The 22469-nt window shown below is 32.0% G+C and overlaps 1 protein-coding gene across 1 annotated transcript; it reads right to left on the minus strand.

Annotated features, from left to right (window-relative positions):
* LOC107894622 (pentatricopeptide repeat-containing protein At1g63330) lies at nucleotides 1-22469 on the minus strand. The gene is made up of 3 exons (XM_016819879.1): nucleotides 22134-22469; nucleotides 20687-22090; nucleotides 1-144 (listed from the first exon to the last, which is right to left on the minus strand). The coding sequence occupies exons 1-3, from the start codon at nucleotides 22467-22469 to the stop codon at nucleotides 1-3; spliced, it is 1884 nt and encodes a 627-aa protein (XP_016675368.1).

Below are 22469 nucleotides of genomic sequence, written 5' to 3' on the forward strand. Positions count from 1 at the left end.
CTAGGAATAAACAAACAATCCTCCACGACTACCATGTCCTGCTCGACCACAACTATAACCACCACGACACCGAGCACCACAATAACCTCTTCGCTGGGCACTATGATTGTGGGACTCAACCTCTACCACCACATTCACCTCTTCCTACATGTCACATACACATCACTTTCAATGTCTCTAAACTCGTTTCCACTCTTTCAAGGATTACATCCAAAAATTCAGGGTAGTTTTGCTTCTCTCCCTCTCTTCTAATATTATGATTATATTACTCTTATCTATCTTTGTACATTGAGGACAATGTACATCTTAAATGTGGGGAGGTTATTTATGTGATTATCAAAAAATCCTTGAATTTTTATCTTGTTCTCAAATAATTTTCTCTTATCATTATTAGAGTAAATTCAAATTGATTTATGATTTTGATTGAAATGTCTTGAATTAAATCATAGGTAACCGTGCGTTGATTGTTTAAACTTTAAGACATTAGGGGATCAAACATGATAAGTTGACTTTTGAGAAGTAAAATTACTAGGTTGTTCCCCTGAATTGAGGTATTATCTTGAAGCTTTGAATTCATAGGATTGACATCAAATACCAATAATTTTTGTGAGATCTTGAGCATTTTAGAGCATATGTTTTTCTTGCTCCCTGATTTTATTGGTTATGAATGTGTCAACATTGATTTGTTATTCTAGAGCTTGCTTCGATTATGCATGTCAAGACCACACCTTTGATTTGATATACGAAAATGATAAAGGCACTTAAGTTTTAACCCATTTACTCCATAAAAAGCCTACCCACATAATTGACGCTTAGTGAACCCCTTTGAGCCTTAACTATTATTTCTTGATTTTCCCCTTAATAGTAACCCTCAACTTAACCCTTTTTGATTTGTTAAGAAATTTTCCCTTCCCATTGACTCCATTTTTATCGAGATTTGATTTGATTAGTTACCTAACTATGTTCGTTCATTCCAGTTGCTGAATTATTTCTTATTATGTACTACCCTTTATTGTGCTTGTTCTTCTTCTTAAAAAAAGTATATTCATTCAATTACATATTTTTCTAAAGAGGTTGGATAAGTTAAAGTCATTATATTAAGAGAAAAGCTCACTTCATTAGTTTTGGTTAGTGTTAATTCTGGCACTTATTTGTAATTCAGTGATTAGATTTATTTTTTTCGAGGTTTGGTAATTTATTTAAATTAATCCCAATTCTAACCTCCTTTTTAAGCTTTTATCCACACCTTTAACCCAAACCCCATTACAACCCGGTTAAAGGCCTTTTGATTTGTGTATCATCTCATTTATAATGGTGGAGATTTGATTTTCCTGCAAGCCTATGGTAATAACTTTTCATGTTTGACTATTAAGTGCTTAATTATCAAACCTTAAACACTTTGAGTGATTTGAGTGAATCATTAGCGAGGACGTCAACCTTGTCAATTTGGAATTAAAGGTGATTACTTAGATAAAGGGGGATACCTATGATTTTATGATTGAAATGCTCAATTTGGATTGTTTGAAACTCTAATGATCTTTTAGTTAAGCTCTTAACGTATGATTACTTGTGGATTATTTCAAACATTATTGATAAGAATTATAAGTTGAGAAGAATTTATTTTAATTGTGAGTTGAGGATTTTGCTTAAGGACAAGCAAATGCTTAAGTGTGGGGATATTTTATAAACCATAATATATACATATTTTTAACCTATGCTTGGCATATTTTTGGATGATTTATCATAATATTTAGTGAATTTGATGCTTCTAATCCTTTAATTTCATGTTTTATACTCAGAAGAGTAATAGAAGGCGAAAAGAGCAAGAAACGGGCCAAAAACGGACAAAATGGGCTGAAATCAGCATGGTACATGGCCTAGGCACTTCCACACGGGTGATCCACACGCCCGTGTGTGACACACGGGCAGACCACATGCCTGTGTGTCATGGCCATGTCGACACCAAACCAAGTCAAAATTGCACACGGCCTAAGCACCTTCACACGGTCGTGTCCTTGTCTAGCCTAAGTCTAATTCTACTTGAAAAAAGCAAATTTTAGGTTAATTTGGGCATTCCAAAGTCTATTTAATGACCTTAGAAGAGGATTAAAGGGGACACAGGGAGTGGAAGGTAGAAACTACTCAAAGACAGCCATCAGAATCACCTCAGAGGTAGGATCTACATTAAGACTGGAGATTTCCATCCAATTTCCTAGAAGTTCTTTGGGTTTCTTTATGCTTTGTTGTTTTCCAAAATTTGAGATGTTTTCCATTATTATTATGAACTAAACTCCCTAAATACCTAAGGGAGATAAAACCTAAGACAGATCTTATTATTATTTGAGTTATATGATAAATACTTGTTTTTATTTTTAATTGTGAATTTAACCCTTGCCTTAATATTCCAGGATATTAATTGAGCTTTTTGATGTGCTTATTCAGTAGAGCAAAAGTCCCTATTTAAGAGTAGATCATTCATAATTAAGCGGAGTTTCATGCAATCCTAGAGATAGGACGAAAAAAATCTGCCGGATTAGAGTCAAATCTAATAAGGGAATCCATAGATCGAGTTAATGCGACAATAGGGGTTTCAATTAGAAAGAGATTTCAATTAATCAACCTAGAGTCAATTGTTTTTAGTCTTGAGAGAGATATTAACATAAATCAGGGATTTCTACGGATTAAGTCAAGTGAATAAATCGTCTAACTCAAAGGTAATAAGTGAAGTCTAGGTGGATTCTTCCTTGGGTATTGTCTTCTCCATCGGTTCTCTAAAGTATTTTCTAACTTTAATCTTTGTCGTAATCTTAGTTAATTAGATAATTAGTTTTAATTTTTTTTTAAAAAAAACATTCATTAATTCTTAGGCTACATAATAAAAAGATAGTAATTACTAGTACTTTTAGTCCTCATGAATATGATATATCCGGTCTCACCATAACTATACTACTGTTCGATAAGTGCGCTTGCCTTAGTCGAATTTTTAGTTAGTTTAGCGACCATCAAGACAAAACCCCCACCATGGGCAATATTAACCCATTAAGGAGTCCATTGGCTTCTAATAGACAACACTTCACAAACTTCTTCTAAAGAAGTCAGCCGCCCCTCAACAAGACTATCAATTATTATTAATAAAAGAATTATCCTTCCTGAGATCAGGTGAACTAGAAATTCTGTTTTCAAAAAGAATAAAAAATATTGGGTCACTCTAAAATAAGGCTTGTCCTATTTTAGTCACTTTAAATTATTTTTCTTAATTTTGTCACTCCAAATAAAGTAATCTCTCAAAGTAGTCACTCATTAAAAATTTTGTTTTCTACTAATGGATTGTTGATGTCACAGGTAACCTTGTTCTATCTTTCTTCTGCTCCTATTAAAAACTAAAAGAAACAATCTACTATTGAAACAAAAACCTAACATATACCAATGTCTATGTAACATCTCGAATTAGGGCCTAGTCAGAATAGTAGTTTTGAGACCACAAAATCCGATATAGAAATAATTATTTTATGAGTTTTATAAGGTTTATGATATGTGTGTATGATTGTGTAAAAATTTTATGAAGAAATTCTATGTGAAAAGTGCTTAATTTAACTTTAAGGACTCAATTGAATATATTGTAACTAGAAGTTTTTAACATGAATTGAATTGGATCATTAATTAGAGGTTCTTAAATAGTAATTTGACTAAGTTCTAAAAATTTGGACAAAAATGGACATGCATGGTAAAAATTCCAAAGAAATGCTTTAGGGGTATTTTGGCCATTTAGTGATTAAATGGACTAAAAGACAAATTAAAAGCCAATTTTTTTTCATCTTCTACCCCATGGCTGTATGAACCAAGGAGAACACCATGGCTAGGGTTTTCAAGCTTCCAAGCTCAATAGTAAGTGTTTCCAAGCCCCTTTTTAATGTTCTTTGCATTTTTGAAGTCCCTGTGACATGATCTGCTCATTTCTACCCATATTTTTAACTAGGGTTCATGTTTAAAAATTTAACCATGCATGACATGTTAGTATTTTGAAGATTGATGGAAGAATGAAAGATTGAAGTATGTTTAACAACTTTTACTAGGTGATTTTTCATGAAAACACCTAAAAGGACTAAAATGTAAAAGTTGTAAAATGTGTAGCAAATGTATGAAATGAAAGAGAAATGTGGGCTGCCACAAGAGTAATAAAGGTTTATCTAGGCTTAAAGTATAAGAAAAACGAACAGATTTCATTTTACGAGCCTAGGGTCTAAATTGCAAATATGTGAAAGTTTAGGGGTAAAAATGCAAATTTATAAAAGTATGATTTTTGAGTCAATTTGAATAATGTGAGTAATAATTAAGCTATATTTGAAATGTTAGATCAAGAAAACTGAGATTCGGGCTTAAATCGAGAAAGTACGATATTATGGACTAAAATGGAATTTTAGTTGGGCTCGGATTCGAGGTAACTTCGTATGATAATAATATTGCAATGTTATGTTTGAATTATATTCCTTACTATTATTGCATATATTGTATGATTTAATATATTGGAAAAATTGATGGAATGGTGTATATGATGTGGAAATATGACATGGAAGAATATTACATGAAATGCAAGAAAATGATGATACATGATAAGTGATATATGAAATATATGATATATGTTATGTAAATTCTTAAAAGCTTATTTGCTATTTTAGTTATGCCTTATTATGCTATGAATGGGCAATTGATACTATTGTAAGCATGAATGATATTATGGTCACTATCCACGATGTCACAAGCAAGTGCAATAGAGGTGCAATGTACAAGTGAGAAAAAAACCTCGTTTGAACCTTAGGAATAGATTTAGGATACAAGTGACATGTCATTAGGAATAAAAAAGTTCAAACTCGTTGAGTGGTCCGGGTTCATGATATATATGGCATCTGAGCTGTTGAGTGGTTCGAGTTCATAATGGATGCGATACATGTGATTGAGTTCCGAAAAATGGTCTTATGTGTCTTACCGATGGCTAGGTAATCCTTGAGTGGTTGGATACCTGACAGCTTTTGTGAACAGCTCGTGTAGTTACACCTTGATCGATAGCTTATATGAGCAAGCCCGTGAGTAGCTTTGCAAGCATTGCATGATATGAGGTAACTTCAGCTACGTATGTTTATGTGGCACTTATGTGCAAGTTTCTGCGTATCCAACAGTATTCTGAGTGATCAACGAGTAATGCAATGGATAACGTGATGAAAGACCCAATGAGGGCATGTTAAAGAAGGTATGGTTATGTGATTTACTACGAGTGAGTACAGGTATGTATGCTAAACTCATGAGCAATTCCTTGATGAAGAATGACTTATGGTGAGAATGTTTATGTATATGTATATGTATATATATGAACATATGATAAGTATGCAAAAAGGCTTGAGTGATGAATAATCTTTATGTTTATTTTATTAAATCTTTGTGTAATTGAACATGGAATCCATGAAATGGTGAGTTCATGATTAGTTGAAAATGAACTTATGATAGTTATCATCATATTACACTAAAATAGTTTTAGACAGCAGCAGTAGTCTGACTTTGAAAATCCACCAAAAATTGTGGAAATCGAATTAGAGACTAAATAAGATATAAAATTAAATCTTATTGAGTCTAGTTTCACATAGAGGAAACGATGTAAACAAAAGAATTTCATATTATGAGATATTTGAATTTTTGTGAGACAAGGTTAGAGTGATTTTGGGCTCCCCTGTTTTAACTTTGGAAAATCACTAAAAATTGTACAATAATAATTATGGGTTATAATTCATATGACTAAATCCTTAACGAGTCAATTTTCAAGAGAAACAGACAGGAACATTATTCGAATCCTGTACTATGAGATAATTGATTTTTAGTAAAGAAAGGTCGAAGTTGTAAAATAGTAGAATAGGGATAACTTTGAAGAATAAACTATACTTATTGGCTAATAGATAAATTCTAAAAGGTAAGAAGATATGTGAGTCTAGTTTCAAGGAAAATTAGCACATCTTAATTTGGAGTTCCGTAGCTCCAGATATAAATAATTTAGTAACTATGACTCGAGAAGACAACTTGACTGGAATATGAGCAAATAGTGGAATTATGTGTAATTTCGATTGTGTTACCATGAGAACATGTTGTAAGAATTTGGCAAAAGCACGTTAATAAATTGCTTATTATTATTTTTGTACGGGCTTACTAAGCTATAAAGCTTACCCCTCTCATTTCCATTTCTTTTAGTATTGTCAGGTTAGCTCGAAGTTGAAGATCGTTGGAGGCAGCATCACACTATCAAGTTATCAAGCCGGGGTATTAACAAATCTTAAGTGTTTTCAAGTGAGTGGCATGTATAGATACTTAGTATTTTACGATATGTGTTTCATGATTTGGCCAATTGAGTTGTCTTATAATGTTTCATTTGTATAGAGCCATGAGATATGGCTTATATTTGATCATTGGGTTGTAAACCTAATTGATTTTGCTTGACTGTTCTAATGTTTTGATGATGTGCATGTTGTGATGGCTAGATATCGATGGATGTATGATATGGTATGTATATTTGATGGATAAACTTTGATCAATAGGTGTGGAATGCCCTAAAGAAACATGTTGATATGAGTGTGTGATATGTGACATTATGGATATGAATTAGACATGACTATGAATGCTAGATGATTAAGTTGAGAATATAAGCATGAAGATAATCATGGTATAAGGGTATAAGTGGTAATGAAGATGACAAGGCCAAATGAATATGGTTTGGTATGTCTAGACTTGTTATAAAATGAGTATGAGAAACACAAGTATGATGACATGCAAATGTTATGTTTGTAACTTAATTGAGGATGTTTAATCTTGAATTAGATATCATGTTCTATGCCTTTGATGTTGTATAAGTGTGTGAGGGATTAAAGTTGACCAAGGCTTGGAAAATAGCCTAAGTGTTGGCCACACGGGTAAAGACACAGCCGTGTGGGAGACACAGCCTTAGCACACGAGTATGTGTCTTGGCCGTGTGACCTTAAAATATTGTTGACGTCATAAACAGAGAGTTACACGGGCTAAGGACACAGGTGTGTTCGAGCTACACGGCCGTGTGACTCTCCAAAACTAGAAAATTTCCTAAGTGTTGTAAAAAGTTCATAAGTTCTCGGTCTAGTCCCGAACCACCCCCAATGTATGTTTTGGGCCTCGTAGGCCCGCATAAGGGAGATATGCGTTTGTTTGAATGTTTTTGAAATGGTTAAAATTTTATGGCCCAGTTTCACATGTATATGTACGTCTAAGTCCAGTAATGCCTCGTATCATGTCCCAGCGTTGGACACAGGTAAGGGGTGTTACAGTCTACCATGGAGCTTCAAATCCTCCCACAAAAACAAAAACCTAGAAAATATTTCATCCTAAATTCAAACAAAAAAGAATAAAAATACCTCCAATGCCAAATTAAGCCAAGAACCTAGATTTGCTAATAAATTTGAAAATGCACGATCATTGGCTTCTTTGTTACACACAAGAACATCACCTTAATGTTCATAACACCCAAGAAAACAATCACCTCTACCTTCCAAAATCTCAACCATTTCCCCTAAAGAATCAATACCATTTACCAATTCCATTTTGAGTTAAAACACTTTCCCACCAATTTTTGTTTAGGGTGGAGTTCAGAGTCCACCTAAGAAAGTTTTTCAATGAACAAGTTGATAACATTAATAAGGAATTTATTAGGTAGGGTAGCATGCCTAGTAGAGGCAAAAGTGGCTTCATAAAATCTGTAAACGGGTGGTTTTGGAGGAGCAAATGAAAGTGGGATTAACAATGTCTCCATAAAATTAGATTGGGTTGCTGTTATAGAGATTTTCAAAACGTGCTTCACTGGGATTCTAATTGAAACATGGGATTTTTTTGCCAAAAAAAATTAGAGCGTAAGGTAGGTTTTAGCAAAGACGACAATTCCTAATGTTAGAGATAGCCATGTGTCGTCACTTAATAAGCTATGGTGCCTCGTCAGCAATTCGTTAGTAAAAAATAGAATTTTTAACAGGAATGACCATTTTGAGCAACTATTTTATTTGGAGTGACTAAATTGAGAAAAAAAATTTAAAGTGACTAAAATAGAACTAATCTTATTTTAGAGTGATCATGGTGTTGGAAGATTGGGTTTGGAAAATGTAGCGAAAAATAGGTTTAAGAGAAAATCAAAGTTGTAATTTTTTTTCAAAAACAATAACTTGGTTATGTTATCTAAAATAATAAACACTTAATAAAAATTGTACTTTTATAATTCGTCTAGGATGAACGCTTCGACTGAGTAGACTTCTCAACTATCCTCAAGCTCACATCTGCCGAGTGTGGACTCACTTCAAATTAGAAATTTTTTCACAAAATTACTGGTGGGGCAATTTCATAATTTCTCTAAACTTCAGGAGTTAAGTTATAAATAACAAGAATATCCCTAGAAACTTTCTGAAATAATTTCTTTAGAGGATTTTCTCTCTACAACTTTTTTTAAATTCAAATGTATGAGAATAGTGACTCAGACTCTCTTTATATAAGGAGAGTTTAGAGAGAGTTCAACTAGGATTAGAATTAATCATATTAATATTAAATTAATAAAATATTATCTAAATAAATATTAAATTCATTAAAACAATATTATTTTTAAAAAATTTAATTTGAAATCATGTTACCTAGTAGAGTCCCACTAAAAGTTTATTTTTACCACTACTCTACCACCGAAGAACCGCCGCCTCCAACCATCCACTTAATCGCCTTTTTCGCAATCGTCGTGCCTGACAGTGCCATTGTTGGCGCCACTTCTCCTTGGCACCTTGAACCGTCGTCGTTTTGCCCAAATAGGACCGGGTGATTCAATTGCTATCGATTCAATCTGGGCCAATGACGACATGGCCGGAGGTTGAACCATCGACCCAGTTTGATACACATGGCCTGGTTCAACCAGTTTTTAGGTTTTTGTTAGGGGTGAGCAAAACTTGATTCGACTCGAAAAAATCGAAAAAAATTCAAATTTCTAGTTAAACAAATCAAGTTATTCGAGTCAACTCGAATTTTTTTTGAATTTCAAGTTTCGAATCGAGTTGAGTTTTTCAATTTGAATAAATAGAATATCAAACTATAATATTTTACATTTTTACCCCAAACTCCTAAACCTTTTTACTTTTTCCTCAAAACTTTTACTCCTTCCCACTTTTCCCCCCAAAACTTTTACTCGCCTTCCATCCCAACCTCCAATCTACCCAAAATCCATTTCCCACAAAAATTTTACTTTCCCATTTACTTTTTATCAAAATTTTACTCCAAAAACCCCTCAAAACTTTTTATTTTCTCCCAAAATTTTTACTCCCTCCCACTTTCCTCCTAAAATTTTTTCTTCCTTCCCATCCCACCTCTCATCTACCCTAAACCCATCCCCCTCCATTTTTTTTAATGTTTTCCCTCCAAAATTTTACTCCTCTTATTTACTTTCCCTTAAACTTTTATTCCCTGAAATTTTTTATTTTCCCCCATAAACTTTTACTTCTCACCCTTTACTCTCAAATAAAAAATCAAAATTATCCAAAAAAATCACTAAACTTAAATAGTAATAATTTTATTTATATATACTATTTATATTATTAAATTAAATTTTACATTTTATATTATTTATATTATTGAATTGTTTAGTCATATAGAATATTTATATTAAAATTGAATTATTAATTATGCCATTAAATATTCATGTTAAAATTTTATATTGGTATCAATTTCACATTTTATCTTTAAAATAATTTTTATTAAAAAATCACATTTTTACATTTACTATATTTTTTAATTCCAAAATACGTAGTGACAAGAATCTGAAGATAATTGAAACAACTAAGCAAGCAAGGAAGCTAACCCGTATATAAAATATTAATAAATAAATTATGAGGTGATGAAAGTTAATAAAAATTTTGATTAAGGTGGATAAATTTTATTACAATGGGTGACAGTGGTTACAAGGACCTAAAATTATTTTTTAAAATTTAACTCGAACAAATATATTCGATTAGATTCGATTCGAATTCTATCTCACTCGACTTGATTCGAGAAAATTTCAAATCAAATTAGAATGAAAAAATATGATTCGTGAACTCGATTAACTCGAAATTTTTTCATTTGATTCAATTCGATTCAATCGAACACTCACCCCTAGTTTCTGTCTCGAATTCAATTTTCGATCTCGGGTCCAATTTTTAAGTTCAATTACTTATTGGCCTAATTGTCTGACTTGAAAATTTATTTCCAAAAATATTATATTTATTTTAATTAATTTGTGATCAAAATTAATATTCCCAAAAATCACTGAGATATTCCAAACTAATTTTTCAATAAAATTCTTTAATCAAATTCTCTAGTTGAACAATTCTTACGACCACCTAATTTTATTCCACATCGAATAAATCGACTCAACTAAATTATTTCTAAAGTTGTAGAATTTTCTTTTAATCCAATTGCAGTCCGATCGAGCTTTTATTGAGCTAGTAGAGAGACCAATTGAACATAAACAATTAAGCTCGAGTTAATTGCAATTATGTCTAAAAGCATCGTTAAGATAATTCACAATTTACTTAATCATGGATTGAGTCCACAAGAAGTACCATGATTGAAAACTCCTTATGGTATACTATTTACGAAAGTAACTCATCCAACTACTTTGTCCAATGGTCTCGTCATGTGTGTGTTACCCTCATTTGATATCATTGATTCCTTTAAGTTAAATCCGTTCATTCAATACAATCATGTTTTATCTCATTGTCACAATTTTGTCTTCTTAATTGTGAAAAATAAAATAAAAAAAGTAAAAAATAAAGAACACACAAATTTTACGTGGAAACCCTTTCAGGAAAAAACCACGGGCAGAGGAGAAGAAAATTCACTATGTCGAAAAATTGAATTCAATACAAGAGGAATAGACTATGTCTATTTATAGGCTTGTAAAGCCATATTCTAGTAGGATTGAAACACCTTATCCTAATAAATATAAAATAGATGGAGTTTAATAAGGTTTAAAAAACCTTATTCTAAAATAAAATAAAAGAAGTCTAGTTCTATATGAATTTTACTTTTATTTTATTTTCCATCGTATTTTATTTAAATAAGAATTCGAGTCACTTAATTCTTACAATCTCCACCTTGACATAAATTCTCAATGAACAAGTTCTTCATCGCGAACAAGTTCTCCACCTCTTCCATAAAACCCCTTAAGGGTTTAACTTCAACAATGAACACCAACCAAGTCTAAGCAATGTTCAAACTTGGTTATAGGAAGTGACTTAGTCATCATATCTGCAGGATTTTCATGAGTACTAATTTTGCTCACAACAATATCACCACGAGCAATAATATCACGAACAAAATGATACCGAACATCAATATGTTTTGTTCTCTCATGAAACATTTGATCTTTTGTAAGGAAGATGGCACTCTGACTGTCACAAAATACTGTACTGATTTGAAGGTCTTCATTAAGTTCACTAAATAGTCCCTTCAACCAAATAGCTTCTTTACAAGCCTCAGTAATCGCCATGTACTCAGCTTCAGTGGTAGACAAAGCGACTGTAGTTTGCAAAGTGGCTTTTCAACTAATTGCACAACCTCCGATAGTAAAGACGTAACCTATGAGAGATCTTCTTCTATCAAGGTCTCCAGTAAAATCAGCATCAACATACCCTATGACTCCATCTTTAGTTCTTCCAAACTATAAGAAAACATCAGTAATGCCTCGTAAGTATCTTAAAATCCACTGAACTGCTTTCCAATGTTCTTTACCGGGATTTTCCATGTATCTTCTAACTACACTAACTGCATATGATAAATCTGGACGTTAACAAACCATAGCATACATGAAAGATCCCACTACACTAGAGTATGGAACATGTGACATGTACTCAATCTCATCATCTAATTGTGGAGACAAAGCCGATGAAAGTCTGAAATGGGCTGCTAAAGGAGTATTAACAGGCTTAGCACTCTGCATATTGAACCTACAAAGAATTTTCTCAATGTACCCCTTCTGACTTAGGTACAATTTACTTGCTTTTCTATCTCTGAGAATCTTCATACCAAGTATCTTCTTTGCTGGTCCTAAATCTTTCATCTCAAATTCTTCACTTAGTTGGGCTTTGACCTTTCTTATCTTTCCTTTATCTTTTGCTGCTATCAACATGCCATCAACATAAAGAAGTAGATACATAAAAGAACCATCACTGTTTTTCTTAAAGTAAACACAACTGTCTAAACTACTTCTTTTGAAATCATGAGAAGTCATAAAGGAACCAAACCTCCTGTACCACTATCTTGGTGACTATTTTAAATCGTAAAGGGACTTTCTCAGCAAGCAAACATAATCCTCTTTTTCTGAGACTATAAAACCCTCTGGTTGTTGCATGTAAATATCCTCCTCAAGTTCTCCATGAAGAAATGCAGTTTTTACATCTAACTGCTCAAGCTCTGAACCACGCATGGCCACAATACCAAGCAAAGCTCAAATCGAACTATGCTTAACAACTGGAGAGAACATATCTGTGAAGTCCACTCCTGGAATTTGACTATAACCCTTTGCAACAAGCCTTACTTTATATCTGGGTTCTTCAACTCCTGGAGTCCCTTCTTTCTTTTTAAACACCCATTTACAACGAACAGCCTTTTTACCTTTAGAAAGTTTCACAAGGTCCCATGTTATTCCATCTCTTCTTGCATAGCAAACATCAACTTTTCTGAGTCTTCACAGCTAACCGCCTCAAAATAATTAGATGGCTCTTGATTCGCATCTATATCTTCAACCACATTTAAAGCATAAGAAACTAAATCAGCTTCGGCATACTTCTTTGGAGGTTTAATTTCTCTTCTAGTTTTGTTTTTGACGATAGAGTATTGTGGTGAAGAGGCAACTCTATTCTCAATTTTTGTTATGGCTTGAGGAGTTGACTCTGTATTAATCTGATGCTCCACCTGCTTTTGGTTTTCTTTATTGGAAGAGTCTTTAAGAGATAAGTTAGGTAGCATAGCAGTTTCATCAAAAACAACATCTCTGCTAATCACAACTTTTCTATTTTCAGGACACCATAACTTATACCCTTTTACATCAGCTTTATAACCAAGAAAAATGCATTTAATGGATCTCAGTTCCAATTTTCCATTATCAACATGAGCATACGTAGGACACCCAAAAATCATTAAATCAGAATAATTAGCAGGATTACCAGACCATACCTCTTGTGGAGTCTTTTTCTCAATGGCAACGGATGGAGATCGGTTGATCAAAAAACATGCAGTAGAGGCTACTTTTGCCCAAAATGACTTTGGTAAGTTAGCATTTGACAATATACATCGAACCTTTTCCATGATCATTCTATTCATTCGTTCTGCAACGCCGTTTTGCTGTGGAGTATGACGAACTGTCAAGTGTCTCATGATCCCTTCTGACTTCCACAATCTATTAAACTCATCAGAACAGAACTCTAAGCCATTGTCTGTACGGAGGTATTTTATCTGTTTTCCCGTCTGTTTTTCAATCATAATTTTCCAAGACTTAAATGCGGAAAACACATTACTTTTCTACTTCAGGAAAAATGCCCAAAATTTTCTGGAAAAACCATTAATAAAGGTTAGCATATAATTAGCTCCACCTCTCGAAGGCACTCTAGATGGCCCCCACAGATCAGAATGAATATACTCCAACGTTCCCTTCGTGTTATGGATTCCTCTAGTGAATCGAACTCTCTTTTACTTCCCAAAAACACAGTGCTCACAGAAATTCAGTTTGCAAATTCCTTACCCATCAAGAAGTCCTCTTTTACTCAATTCTGCCATACCATTCTCACTCATATGCCCTAGGCGCATATGCCAAATTTTAGTAATATCATCATCTGACAAAGAAGAGGAAACAACAGTTGCATCACCAGTAACAGTAGAACCCTGCAAAACATATAACTTGGCAATTTTTCTCTGCCCTTTCATCACAACAAGGGACCCTTTGGAAATCTTTAAAACCCCACTTCCAGCTGTATATCTCTACCCTTTTGAATCAAGAGTACTCAACGAAATTAAATTTCTTTTCAATTCTGGAACATGCCGTACGTCACTAAGTGTTCTGACAACTCCATCAAACATCTTAACTTTAATTGTTCCAACACCTGCGATTTTACACAAAGCATTATTTCCCATCAAAACAACACCTTCAGACACTGTTTCGTAAGTTGTAAACCAATCCCGATTGGGACTCATGTGGAAGGTGCAGCCTGAATCAAGTATCCACTCCTCACTTATTTTAGAATCATTGACAGAAGTGACTAGAAGTTCACCATCACTATAGTCTTCTACAACATCAGCTTCACCGAAATTTTCTGGTTGTTTTCCCTTTTGATTCGCAGCCTCCCTTTTAATCTTATTTTGTAGCTTATAGCACTCAGATTTAATGTGCCCTTTCTTCTTGCAGAAGTTACAAGTTTTACCTCTATTTGAAGACTTCGATCTACCCTTAGATTTACCACGAGGATTCCGTTCTTGTGTCCTACCACGATCATCATCAGCATTCCGATCTTGTCTCCCACGAATAATGAGACCCTTTCCCTGAGAGTCGGGTTTAACCACAATATGTTTCATCTTATCATACGAGGTTAAAGGATCATAAACCTCATCAACTGTGAGAGACTCGCGGCTATATAAAATCATGTCTCTAAAGGTTGAATAAGACGGGGGCAACGAACAAAGTAGAATCAACCCTAGATCTTCCTTATCATACTGAACCTCCATGGCCTCCAAGTTTGAGAGAATTTCTTTAAACATTGTTAAGTGTTCGTGTACAGACGCACCTTCCTCCAAACGATGAGCATAAAGACACTGCTTCATATGCAACTTGCTTGTTAGAGTTTTCGACATACATATTTGTTCTAGCCTCTTCCATAATGCAGCGGCAGTCTTCTCTTTCATCACATCCTGCAAAATTTCGTTGGACAAATGCAGATGTAATTGTGTTAACGCCTTTTGATTCTTACGCTTCTTCTCTTCATCTGTTAATGTAGAAGGCATCTTATCTATCCCTAGCAGGGCATCCTCCAGATCCATCTGCGCAAGAACTGCTTGCATCTTAATCTGCCACAATACAAATCTGGTGTTGCGATCCAACAGCGAAATTTTATACTTCAAAGACACCATTACTGTGATTGAGATGAACAACCCGGAAGCTCTGATACCAATTTTTGAAAAATAAAATAAAAAAAATAAAAAATAAAGAACACACAAATTTTACGTGGAAACCCTTTCGGGAAAAAACCACGGGCAGAGGAGAAGAAAATTCACTATGTCGAAAAATTAAATTCAATACAAGAGGAATAGACTATGTCTATTTATAGGCTTGTAAAGCCATATTCTAGTAGGATTGAAACACCTTATCCTAATAAAGATAAAATAGATGAAGTTTAATAAGGTTTAAAAAACCTTATTCTAAAATAAAATAGAAGAAGTCTAGTTCTATATGGATTTTACTTTTATTTTATTTTCCATCGTATTTTATTTAAATAAGAATTCGAGTCACTTAATTCTAACATTAATAATTAATATGATCACTGTCAACTAATGATTGTGATCAATTGCTTGTTCGAGAATAAGTAACCATAGCTACGTTCCATATTTATCAATCCACACAATACCAATAAGAGGATATCATTAACTTTTTAATCGAGCTATGAATTCCAAAGTCATTTCATACACAAATCATGTACCCAACATACCGGATATCGACTCGATCATCTTTAGAGTGTAAGCTTCCACTTATATCAAAACACATGAGTTACATATGCATGACCAGTAACTAACTCAGGATTTAGGTAAGTCACACCAAGAAAGTCAAAAGTGAATTAATCACAAATGGATTAAGAATTAATTCAACTTGGGTCAAGTCCAATGTATCATTCTTCTAATGAGTACATCTATGTCTTTACCCATGGAGTCAACTACTCCAATAGCCAAGATTAGTTATCTCCCTAATTGGAATTGTAGACGACATAATAATCATTTTACGAGATTACAAACTTGTTTAGATTATCTACTAAAGTAAATTATCTTTCTCGCAATGTAAACATTCTTAAAATGTCACTTATCATTAGTTTGAACTTAGACAAACGATAAACTAATATTTGTTTGTCATAATTTCGTTATGTATGCAAAACATGGAAGATAGAAACACAAAAGATATAATAGTGAAATATGAAATTAATTTTATTCATTTATTCTTGGTTCAAATATATATAAAACAGTTACATGTTTACTATAATGTGGGCACATTTCCTACACATGGGTGTAGTTTACCAAAAAATATTTCTTGTGTTTTAGTTCAACAATTCTATCAGAAGGCATGAGAAGTAATTTTCTTTTTTACAAAATCGATTTACTCATATAATAAATTCGTTTTTTAAGATTTTTCTTTAGAACAAACTCAAATATCATAGTTTGATCTTATCATTTTCAAAAAATTTGACAACATAAATTTAACAAGGTATCGATTTCAGGAGGAATTAATAACTTATTTTTTTCGAGAGGGACCAATTTACTCAATTTCAAAATTATTAAGGACTTAAGATGTACTTATACCTATTAACTTCAATCACCAAATCCTTTAATAACATATACAGATCACAATTTATAGTATATTATATGTATAATTTTGAATTTCATCCCTCTTCTTTAAAAAAATTAAATTAGTCTCTACTTTAATTTATCAAAATTTGATCTCATACTTGACGAAAATTGAGAAATCTATATTGATAAACACATAAATTTGAACTACATTTTTTTGCTAATTGATTGTATATAAATTATTAAATTGACAAAAAAATTGTTGAATAGTTGATTTTTGCTAATTCCTTACATATAATTGTTGAAATATAGATTTTTAAGTCAATAATTTAATGACAAGGTTTAATAATATTAGCTAATTGGACCAATTTCTTGATTTTCAACTTTTTGTAAAATAAAAACGATCAAATTATGATCAATTGAATCAATTTCTTAATTTTTGTAAAATGTAAAAATCAGATTGTGACAAATTAAAGTAAGGAAACTAATTTATTTTTCAACATCGGTTTTGTTCATATTGATTATAGAACTATAAACCCTTGAAAGCTATTAAAAAAGTGTAAAAGAGAAAAAGAAAATCAAATATTTCACATGATGCAACATTTTTTATAGTTTCACAACCCTTAAGGGAGGCCATCAGCAATGGCGGAGCCAAGTGGAGGCCCAATATACTATGGCCCTTCAAAGTTTTTTTTTTTCAATTTAGTCCTTTATAAATATACTATGGCCTTCCCAAAAATATAATTAGGCTTCCTAAAGTTTAAGATTTTTGCAATTTTCCCATTTGTATATATATTATAGCACTCCTAAAAATATAAGTAGGCCCCTCCAATATTTTTATAGTATTAAAAATAATATTAAAAAATTTTATTCTTAATAAAAACAAAAGGAAATTCAAGAAGCTAAGTTACTCATTATGACTTTTGAATAATATTTTTGTTAAATAATAATTATTTAATATTTTACTTAAAATAATAATATTTTATAATTAATATAATAATATATATAAAAAGATGATCAGACTTTTATCATCTTTCTTCTTCATATTAGTGCCTAAGAAAAGAAGAAAAAAATTTCTCTTCATCATTTTTCCTCTAAATTTTAAGTATATGGTACGTTTTTCTTCAAATTTTTCATAGATTTTGAATATTTAAAGCTTGTTTTACATATATGTGCCAATAGTTTTTATTTTATCTAGTGTATTAAAAGTTGTCATTAAAGTATATTGATGGAAGCTTATAAAATTAAGTAAAATGTGTACGTTTTTGGATGGAAAAAAAATTAGGAGACGGTTTCTAACTTGTTAGAAGTGTAAAAACAAAACAAAAATAGCTAAATATAGTAAGTTTCGGCCAAAGTGAAGGGGAGGAAGAAAACCTTAGTCACTTTGTTTAAAATTATGTTAAATGATAGGTTGCAAAGCAATGAGTATTTTAGTGAAAACGGAATAAAAAATGGTTAACCGAGTCGAAAGTTGTGTGAATTTTGGATCAAGAAACTTAAGTAGTTATCAACTTGATAAAGCATGTATATTCAAACTTGTCATTAATAGTTGATTTACTATGTCTAGCTATATTAATTTTATTTTTATGAATTTTGAATGATTTAATTAATATTTAAAAGATTATGTTTCAAATTGAAAACTATGATTTCAATTATAAAATTAATAAATTTTTGATTTTAAGTTGAATTTGAATATTATGATTTCTGAATGGTTGAGCAAGCATGTTTGATTAAAAGTAAAAATTTTATATTATGTGAATTATGATTTGAATATGAAATAAAAATGAGAATGACATAAAAATGGAAATAAATATGAAATCAATTCTTATGTTGAAATAATACTTCTTTTGAATAAATTGTTTTTATATTTAAATCGAATATTACATAACACGTCTAATTTTAACTTGACCTCTCCAAAATTAACATATTAACTCCGCCACTATCCATCACACCATTACCTTAACTTACAATCGTATAAAGCCGAAAAAGAGAGCATTGCAAACCCTTTATTTTTCAAAAAAAAAAATGAAAATGAAATAAAGTAACCGAAAACGACTGTTAGGGATACAATAAAGGTTTAAATATAGATTACAACCTCAATGGCCAACGACATCATTGGGATAAACCTTAGCCATCTTCTTCTTCTTTTGCTATAAAATAGTCGAAAGAACATAATTAGGGCTAAGCAATACAATAGAAAATAGAAAATCGACTGCATTTAGATGATTTGAATTTAAATTAAAAAAAATGTTACTGAAAACATATTTTATGATAAAAAAATTAAATATTTTATATTTAAAATAATGAAAATAACTTAAAAGTTTTATAAAAAAATGTTTTGTTTCAAAAAGAACACATATAAAAGTAGTTGATTTTTTTATTTATTTAAAAAGTTATTTTTTAAAAATAATTTGAAACTTTAATAAATAATATTTAAAAGTCATAAAAAAAACTCATTTTATTAAAATAAAGATAAGAATTCAAAAAACTAAAAATCAAATTAAATAATAGAAGAGAATTATCACACAGACAGTTCAAAAAGTCAAAAAGTTATGACCGAAACAATCTAATCTCGATTTTAAATATGATAGGAAACTAATGGTGAGTTTGGATGGGCGGTGGTGGTGAGATTAGAAACTGTAATATTACTGTAGCGTGAGATAAAAAGTAAGCTAAACGCATCGCACCACACCTCCGCCCCAAACCCACCCTAAGGGAATAAAAGGTACAGTAAGAGATGCTTTTTAAGGGTTAACAGTAATCTTAAATGAAACAGTGGAATTTATAGGGTTAAGATGCATTCTATTATTTTTTTTTATTCATTAATATTTACTACAATTCTTTATCATTTAAACATACATTAGATATTAATAGATAAATAAATAAAAGTAAAAGAGTGGAGTCAAATCCATAATTTATACCACCGTTTAATATAAAATATTTTTCATATTGCGTTTAAGCCCTTTATAATTATCCTTATTTAAATATCCAGGTTTGTTCAATTTTAATTTTTAGATTACCTTATTTTATTGTTTTTTTTATATTTTACTTTATTTTTAAATGTTATTTTTACAATGGTGCATTTTTATTTTTTTTTCTTAGACATATTTTGCATCACATGCTTTATTGTTCTCAAGATAATTAATACTATAATTTATTGAATTTTTTAGATTTAATTTTCTAATGCATACTAATAACTTCATGTTTGTAGTTTGTGATAAATATGCATTATTATAAATTTCAAAGATTTGAAATATTTTCTTTAATTAGTAGGTCATATAGATTATAAATTTGATTAATATTAGCCATTTTCTTGACAAAAATTGATTTTATTAATATTATGTAATTTGATTGCAAATTTCACACTATATCTAGGTGTGTATTCAATTCAATTTATGATTAAATTATTTTTTAAAATACAATAACACATGAAAATTGTACTTGTACTTGTACGAGCACTTTGCTTATAAAGGTTTCACTGATATATACAGATGCATAGAACTTCGTCTTCAAGCAGCTCCCTTAATGAAATCAAGCAATAACAACAGTCATAGGAAAGCTCTGGTTCAATACAACTAAAACTTTTGCTTCATATTTAGTGATTTCATGGCATATACAATTAATTTAGTTCACCTTTCCTACCCTGCATTTTTCTTTCTTTAATATTCCAAAACCAAACAATAAGAGCAACAAATCAACATATAAGCAGACACAGATCGATATAACCCAAAAATCCAGAGCATTTACATTTAGACATTATGCTCATAAAGCAGTTTAAAAGGCATCCTTTGAGGTTATGATTCTAGACATATAAACCAGGTGCAATGAACTCACAAATGGTTCAACTTCTTATATCTAAAGCCCATCAACCTTAAAAGTCAAGCACAAAAGGGAAGAATGAAAACTTTTTAACTTATCACGGCAGTACAATATGAACAAATTGATTCACATTTACAAGTGTCAATCTTTACACTATCTGTGAAACATTTCAGATCAAGATTGATTTATTATTAGATCGTAAGATAAGATCCAGAAATAAGGTTGCAGTTGATGTACCTGCAGAAAAGCCCTTACTCACCATTTCCTTAAGAAGTTGTGTTGCCTTCGAGGTATAGCTGTTTCGAAGAAATCCCCGGATCATTATATTATAACAGAAGCTATCAGGCAAACAATCATTCTCTTCCATGCTCCTAAACAACTGGCATGCTTCATCTGGCAGTCCCTCTGTACAGAACCGGTTAATCATTATAGAATATGTGTAAACATCGGGTTTTAAACCATTGACAAAGAGCTCATGAAATAATTCCTTTCCAGTTTCAATATTCCCAGCTTTGCACAAGCCATCAATTAAGATATTATAAAAGACGATATCAACTTCCAATCTACTCTTCTGCATTGCTTGAAAAAGTTTCAATGCCTCTTCAAGTTTACCACTTTTGCATAAACCATCCAACAAAATCGAACATGTCACTAGATTTGGAACTGGCCCAGAAGTAAGCATCATCCTCAAAAGTTTACATGCAGTAGAAACTCTCCCTAACCGACACATACCTTGCATAAGAGTGTTGTATGTCACTGTATCAGGAATTTGTCCGTTTTGAGCTAGTTCATCAAAGAGTTCCATTGCTTCGTCCAACCTCTTAGCTTTGCAATATCCGTTGATCATAATGTTGTAACTATGTATATCAGGTGCACAACCCTTCTCAATCATCAGCTGAAATACACTTTTAGCTTTATCCATTTGGTTTTGCAAGCAATGGCCGTCTACTAACACACTATAGGTAACAACATCAGGCTCAATGCCTTGCTTTATCATTGTGTCAACAATATCTTTAGCTTCAGCAAGCATCCCTTCCTTGCAATATGCATCAATACATATATTGTACGTGATAAGATTAGGCTCAATGCCATGCTTTCTCATTGTGTCAAGTATTTCTATCGCTTCCGAAATCATCCCCTCCTTGCAATGTGCATCGATCAATACGTTATACGTGACAATATCACATGAAATATTGTTATCCACCATTTCATTCAAAAGCTGCATTGTCTCCTTTTGTTGGCCCAAATTACACAAAGCATGAATTAAGCAATTATAACTAACGATATTTGGTCTAATGCCCTTAGCCTTCACTTCGGAGAAGAGATCGAGAGCCTCATTTAGTAACCCGTTTTTACAAAGACAGTCAATGACTGTGCTATATGCTACAATATTGGGTTCAAAGCCTCTTTCTTCCATCATCCTAAGAAACCTAACAGCTCGATAGGTATTCCCAGTCTTACACAAACCGTTAAGTATGGTGCTGTAAACAATTAAATTAGGTCGATACCCTTGCCCAATCATTTCATCAAACAAACCCACAGCGTGAGAAATCTGACTTTGATTACAAAGTCCATTAATCAAAGTGGAAAAAGTTACAACAGTAGGTTCAACACCTAACTTGAGCATTTTTCCCCAAAACAGAAAACCCACAATCAAGTTGACCTAGGTGACAAAAGCAATTAGTTAAGATGTTCAAAGTATAAACATCAGGGGAAACTCGGAAGAATTCCATCTGCTTACACATAGAAACAGCAATGGCATATCGTTTCATTCGAACAGTGGCTCCTAATAATTTGTTGAATTCCACAACAGAAGGCATTGGGTACTTGTGAATCATCTTATTAAACGAAAACAAAGCATCATCAACATTATCCAAACTATCATACTTTTTTGGCTTTCCCCTTGCAGGCATGGAATTCTTACTTAAAGCATTGATATGGGTAGCAACAGTGTTAAAAGAACAAGAAGAGTGGAAATTAGAAGGATTCCTTCCACCATTAACAATTGGATGCAAAATTATAGAAGAGTAAAGCTTACCCAT

Source organism: Gossypium hirsutum, chromosome A13, assembly GCF_007990345.1.
Source record: "Gossypium hirsutum isolate 1008001.06 chromosome A13, Gossypium_hirsutum_v2.1, whole genome shotgun sequence".
Lineage (NCBI taxonomy): Eukaryota > Viridiplantae > Streptophyta > Magnoliopsida > Malvales > Malvaceae > Gossypium > Gossypium hirsutum.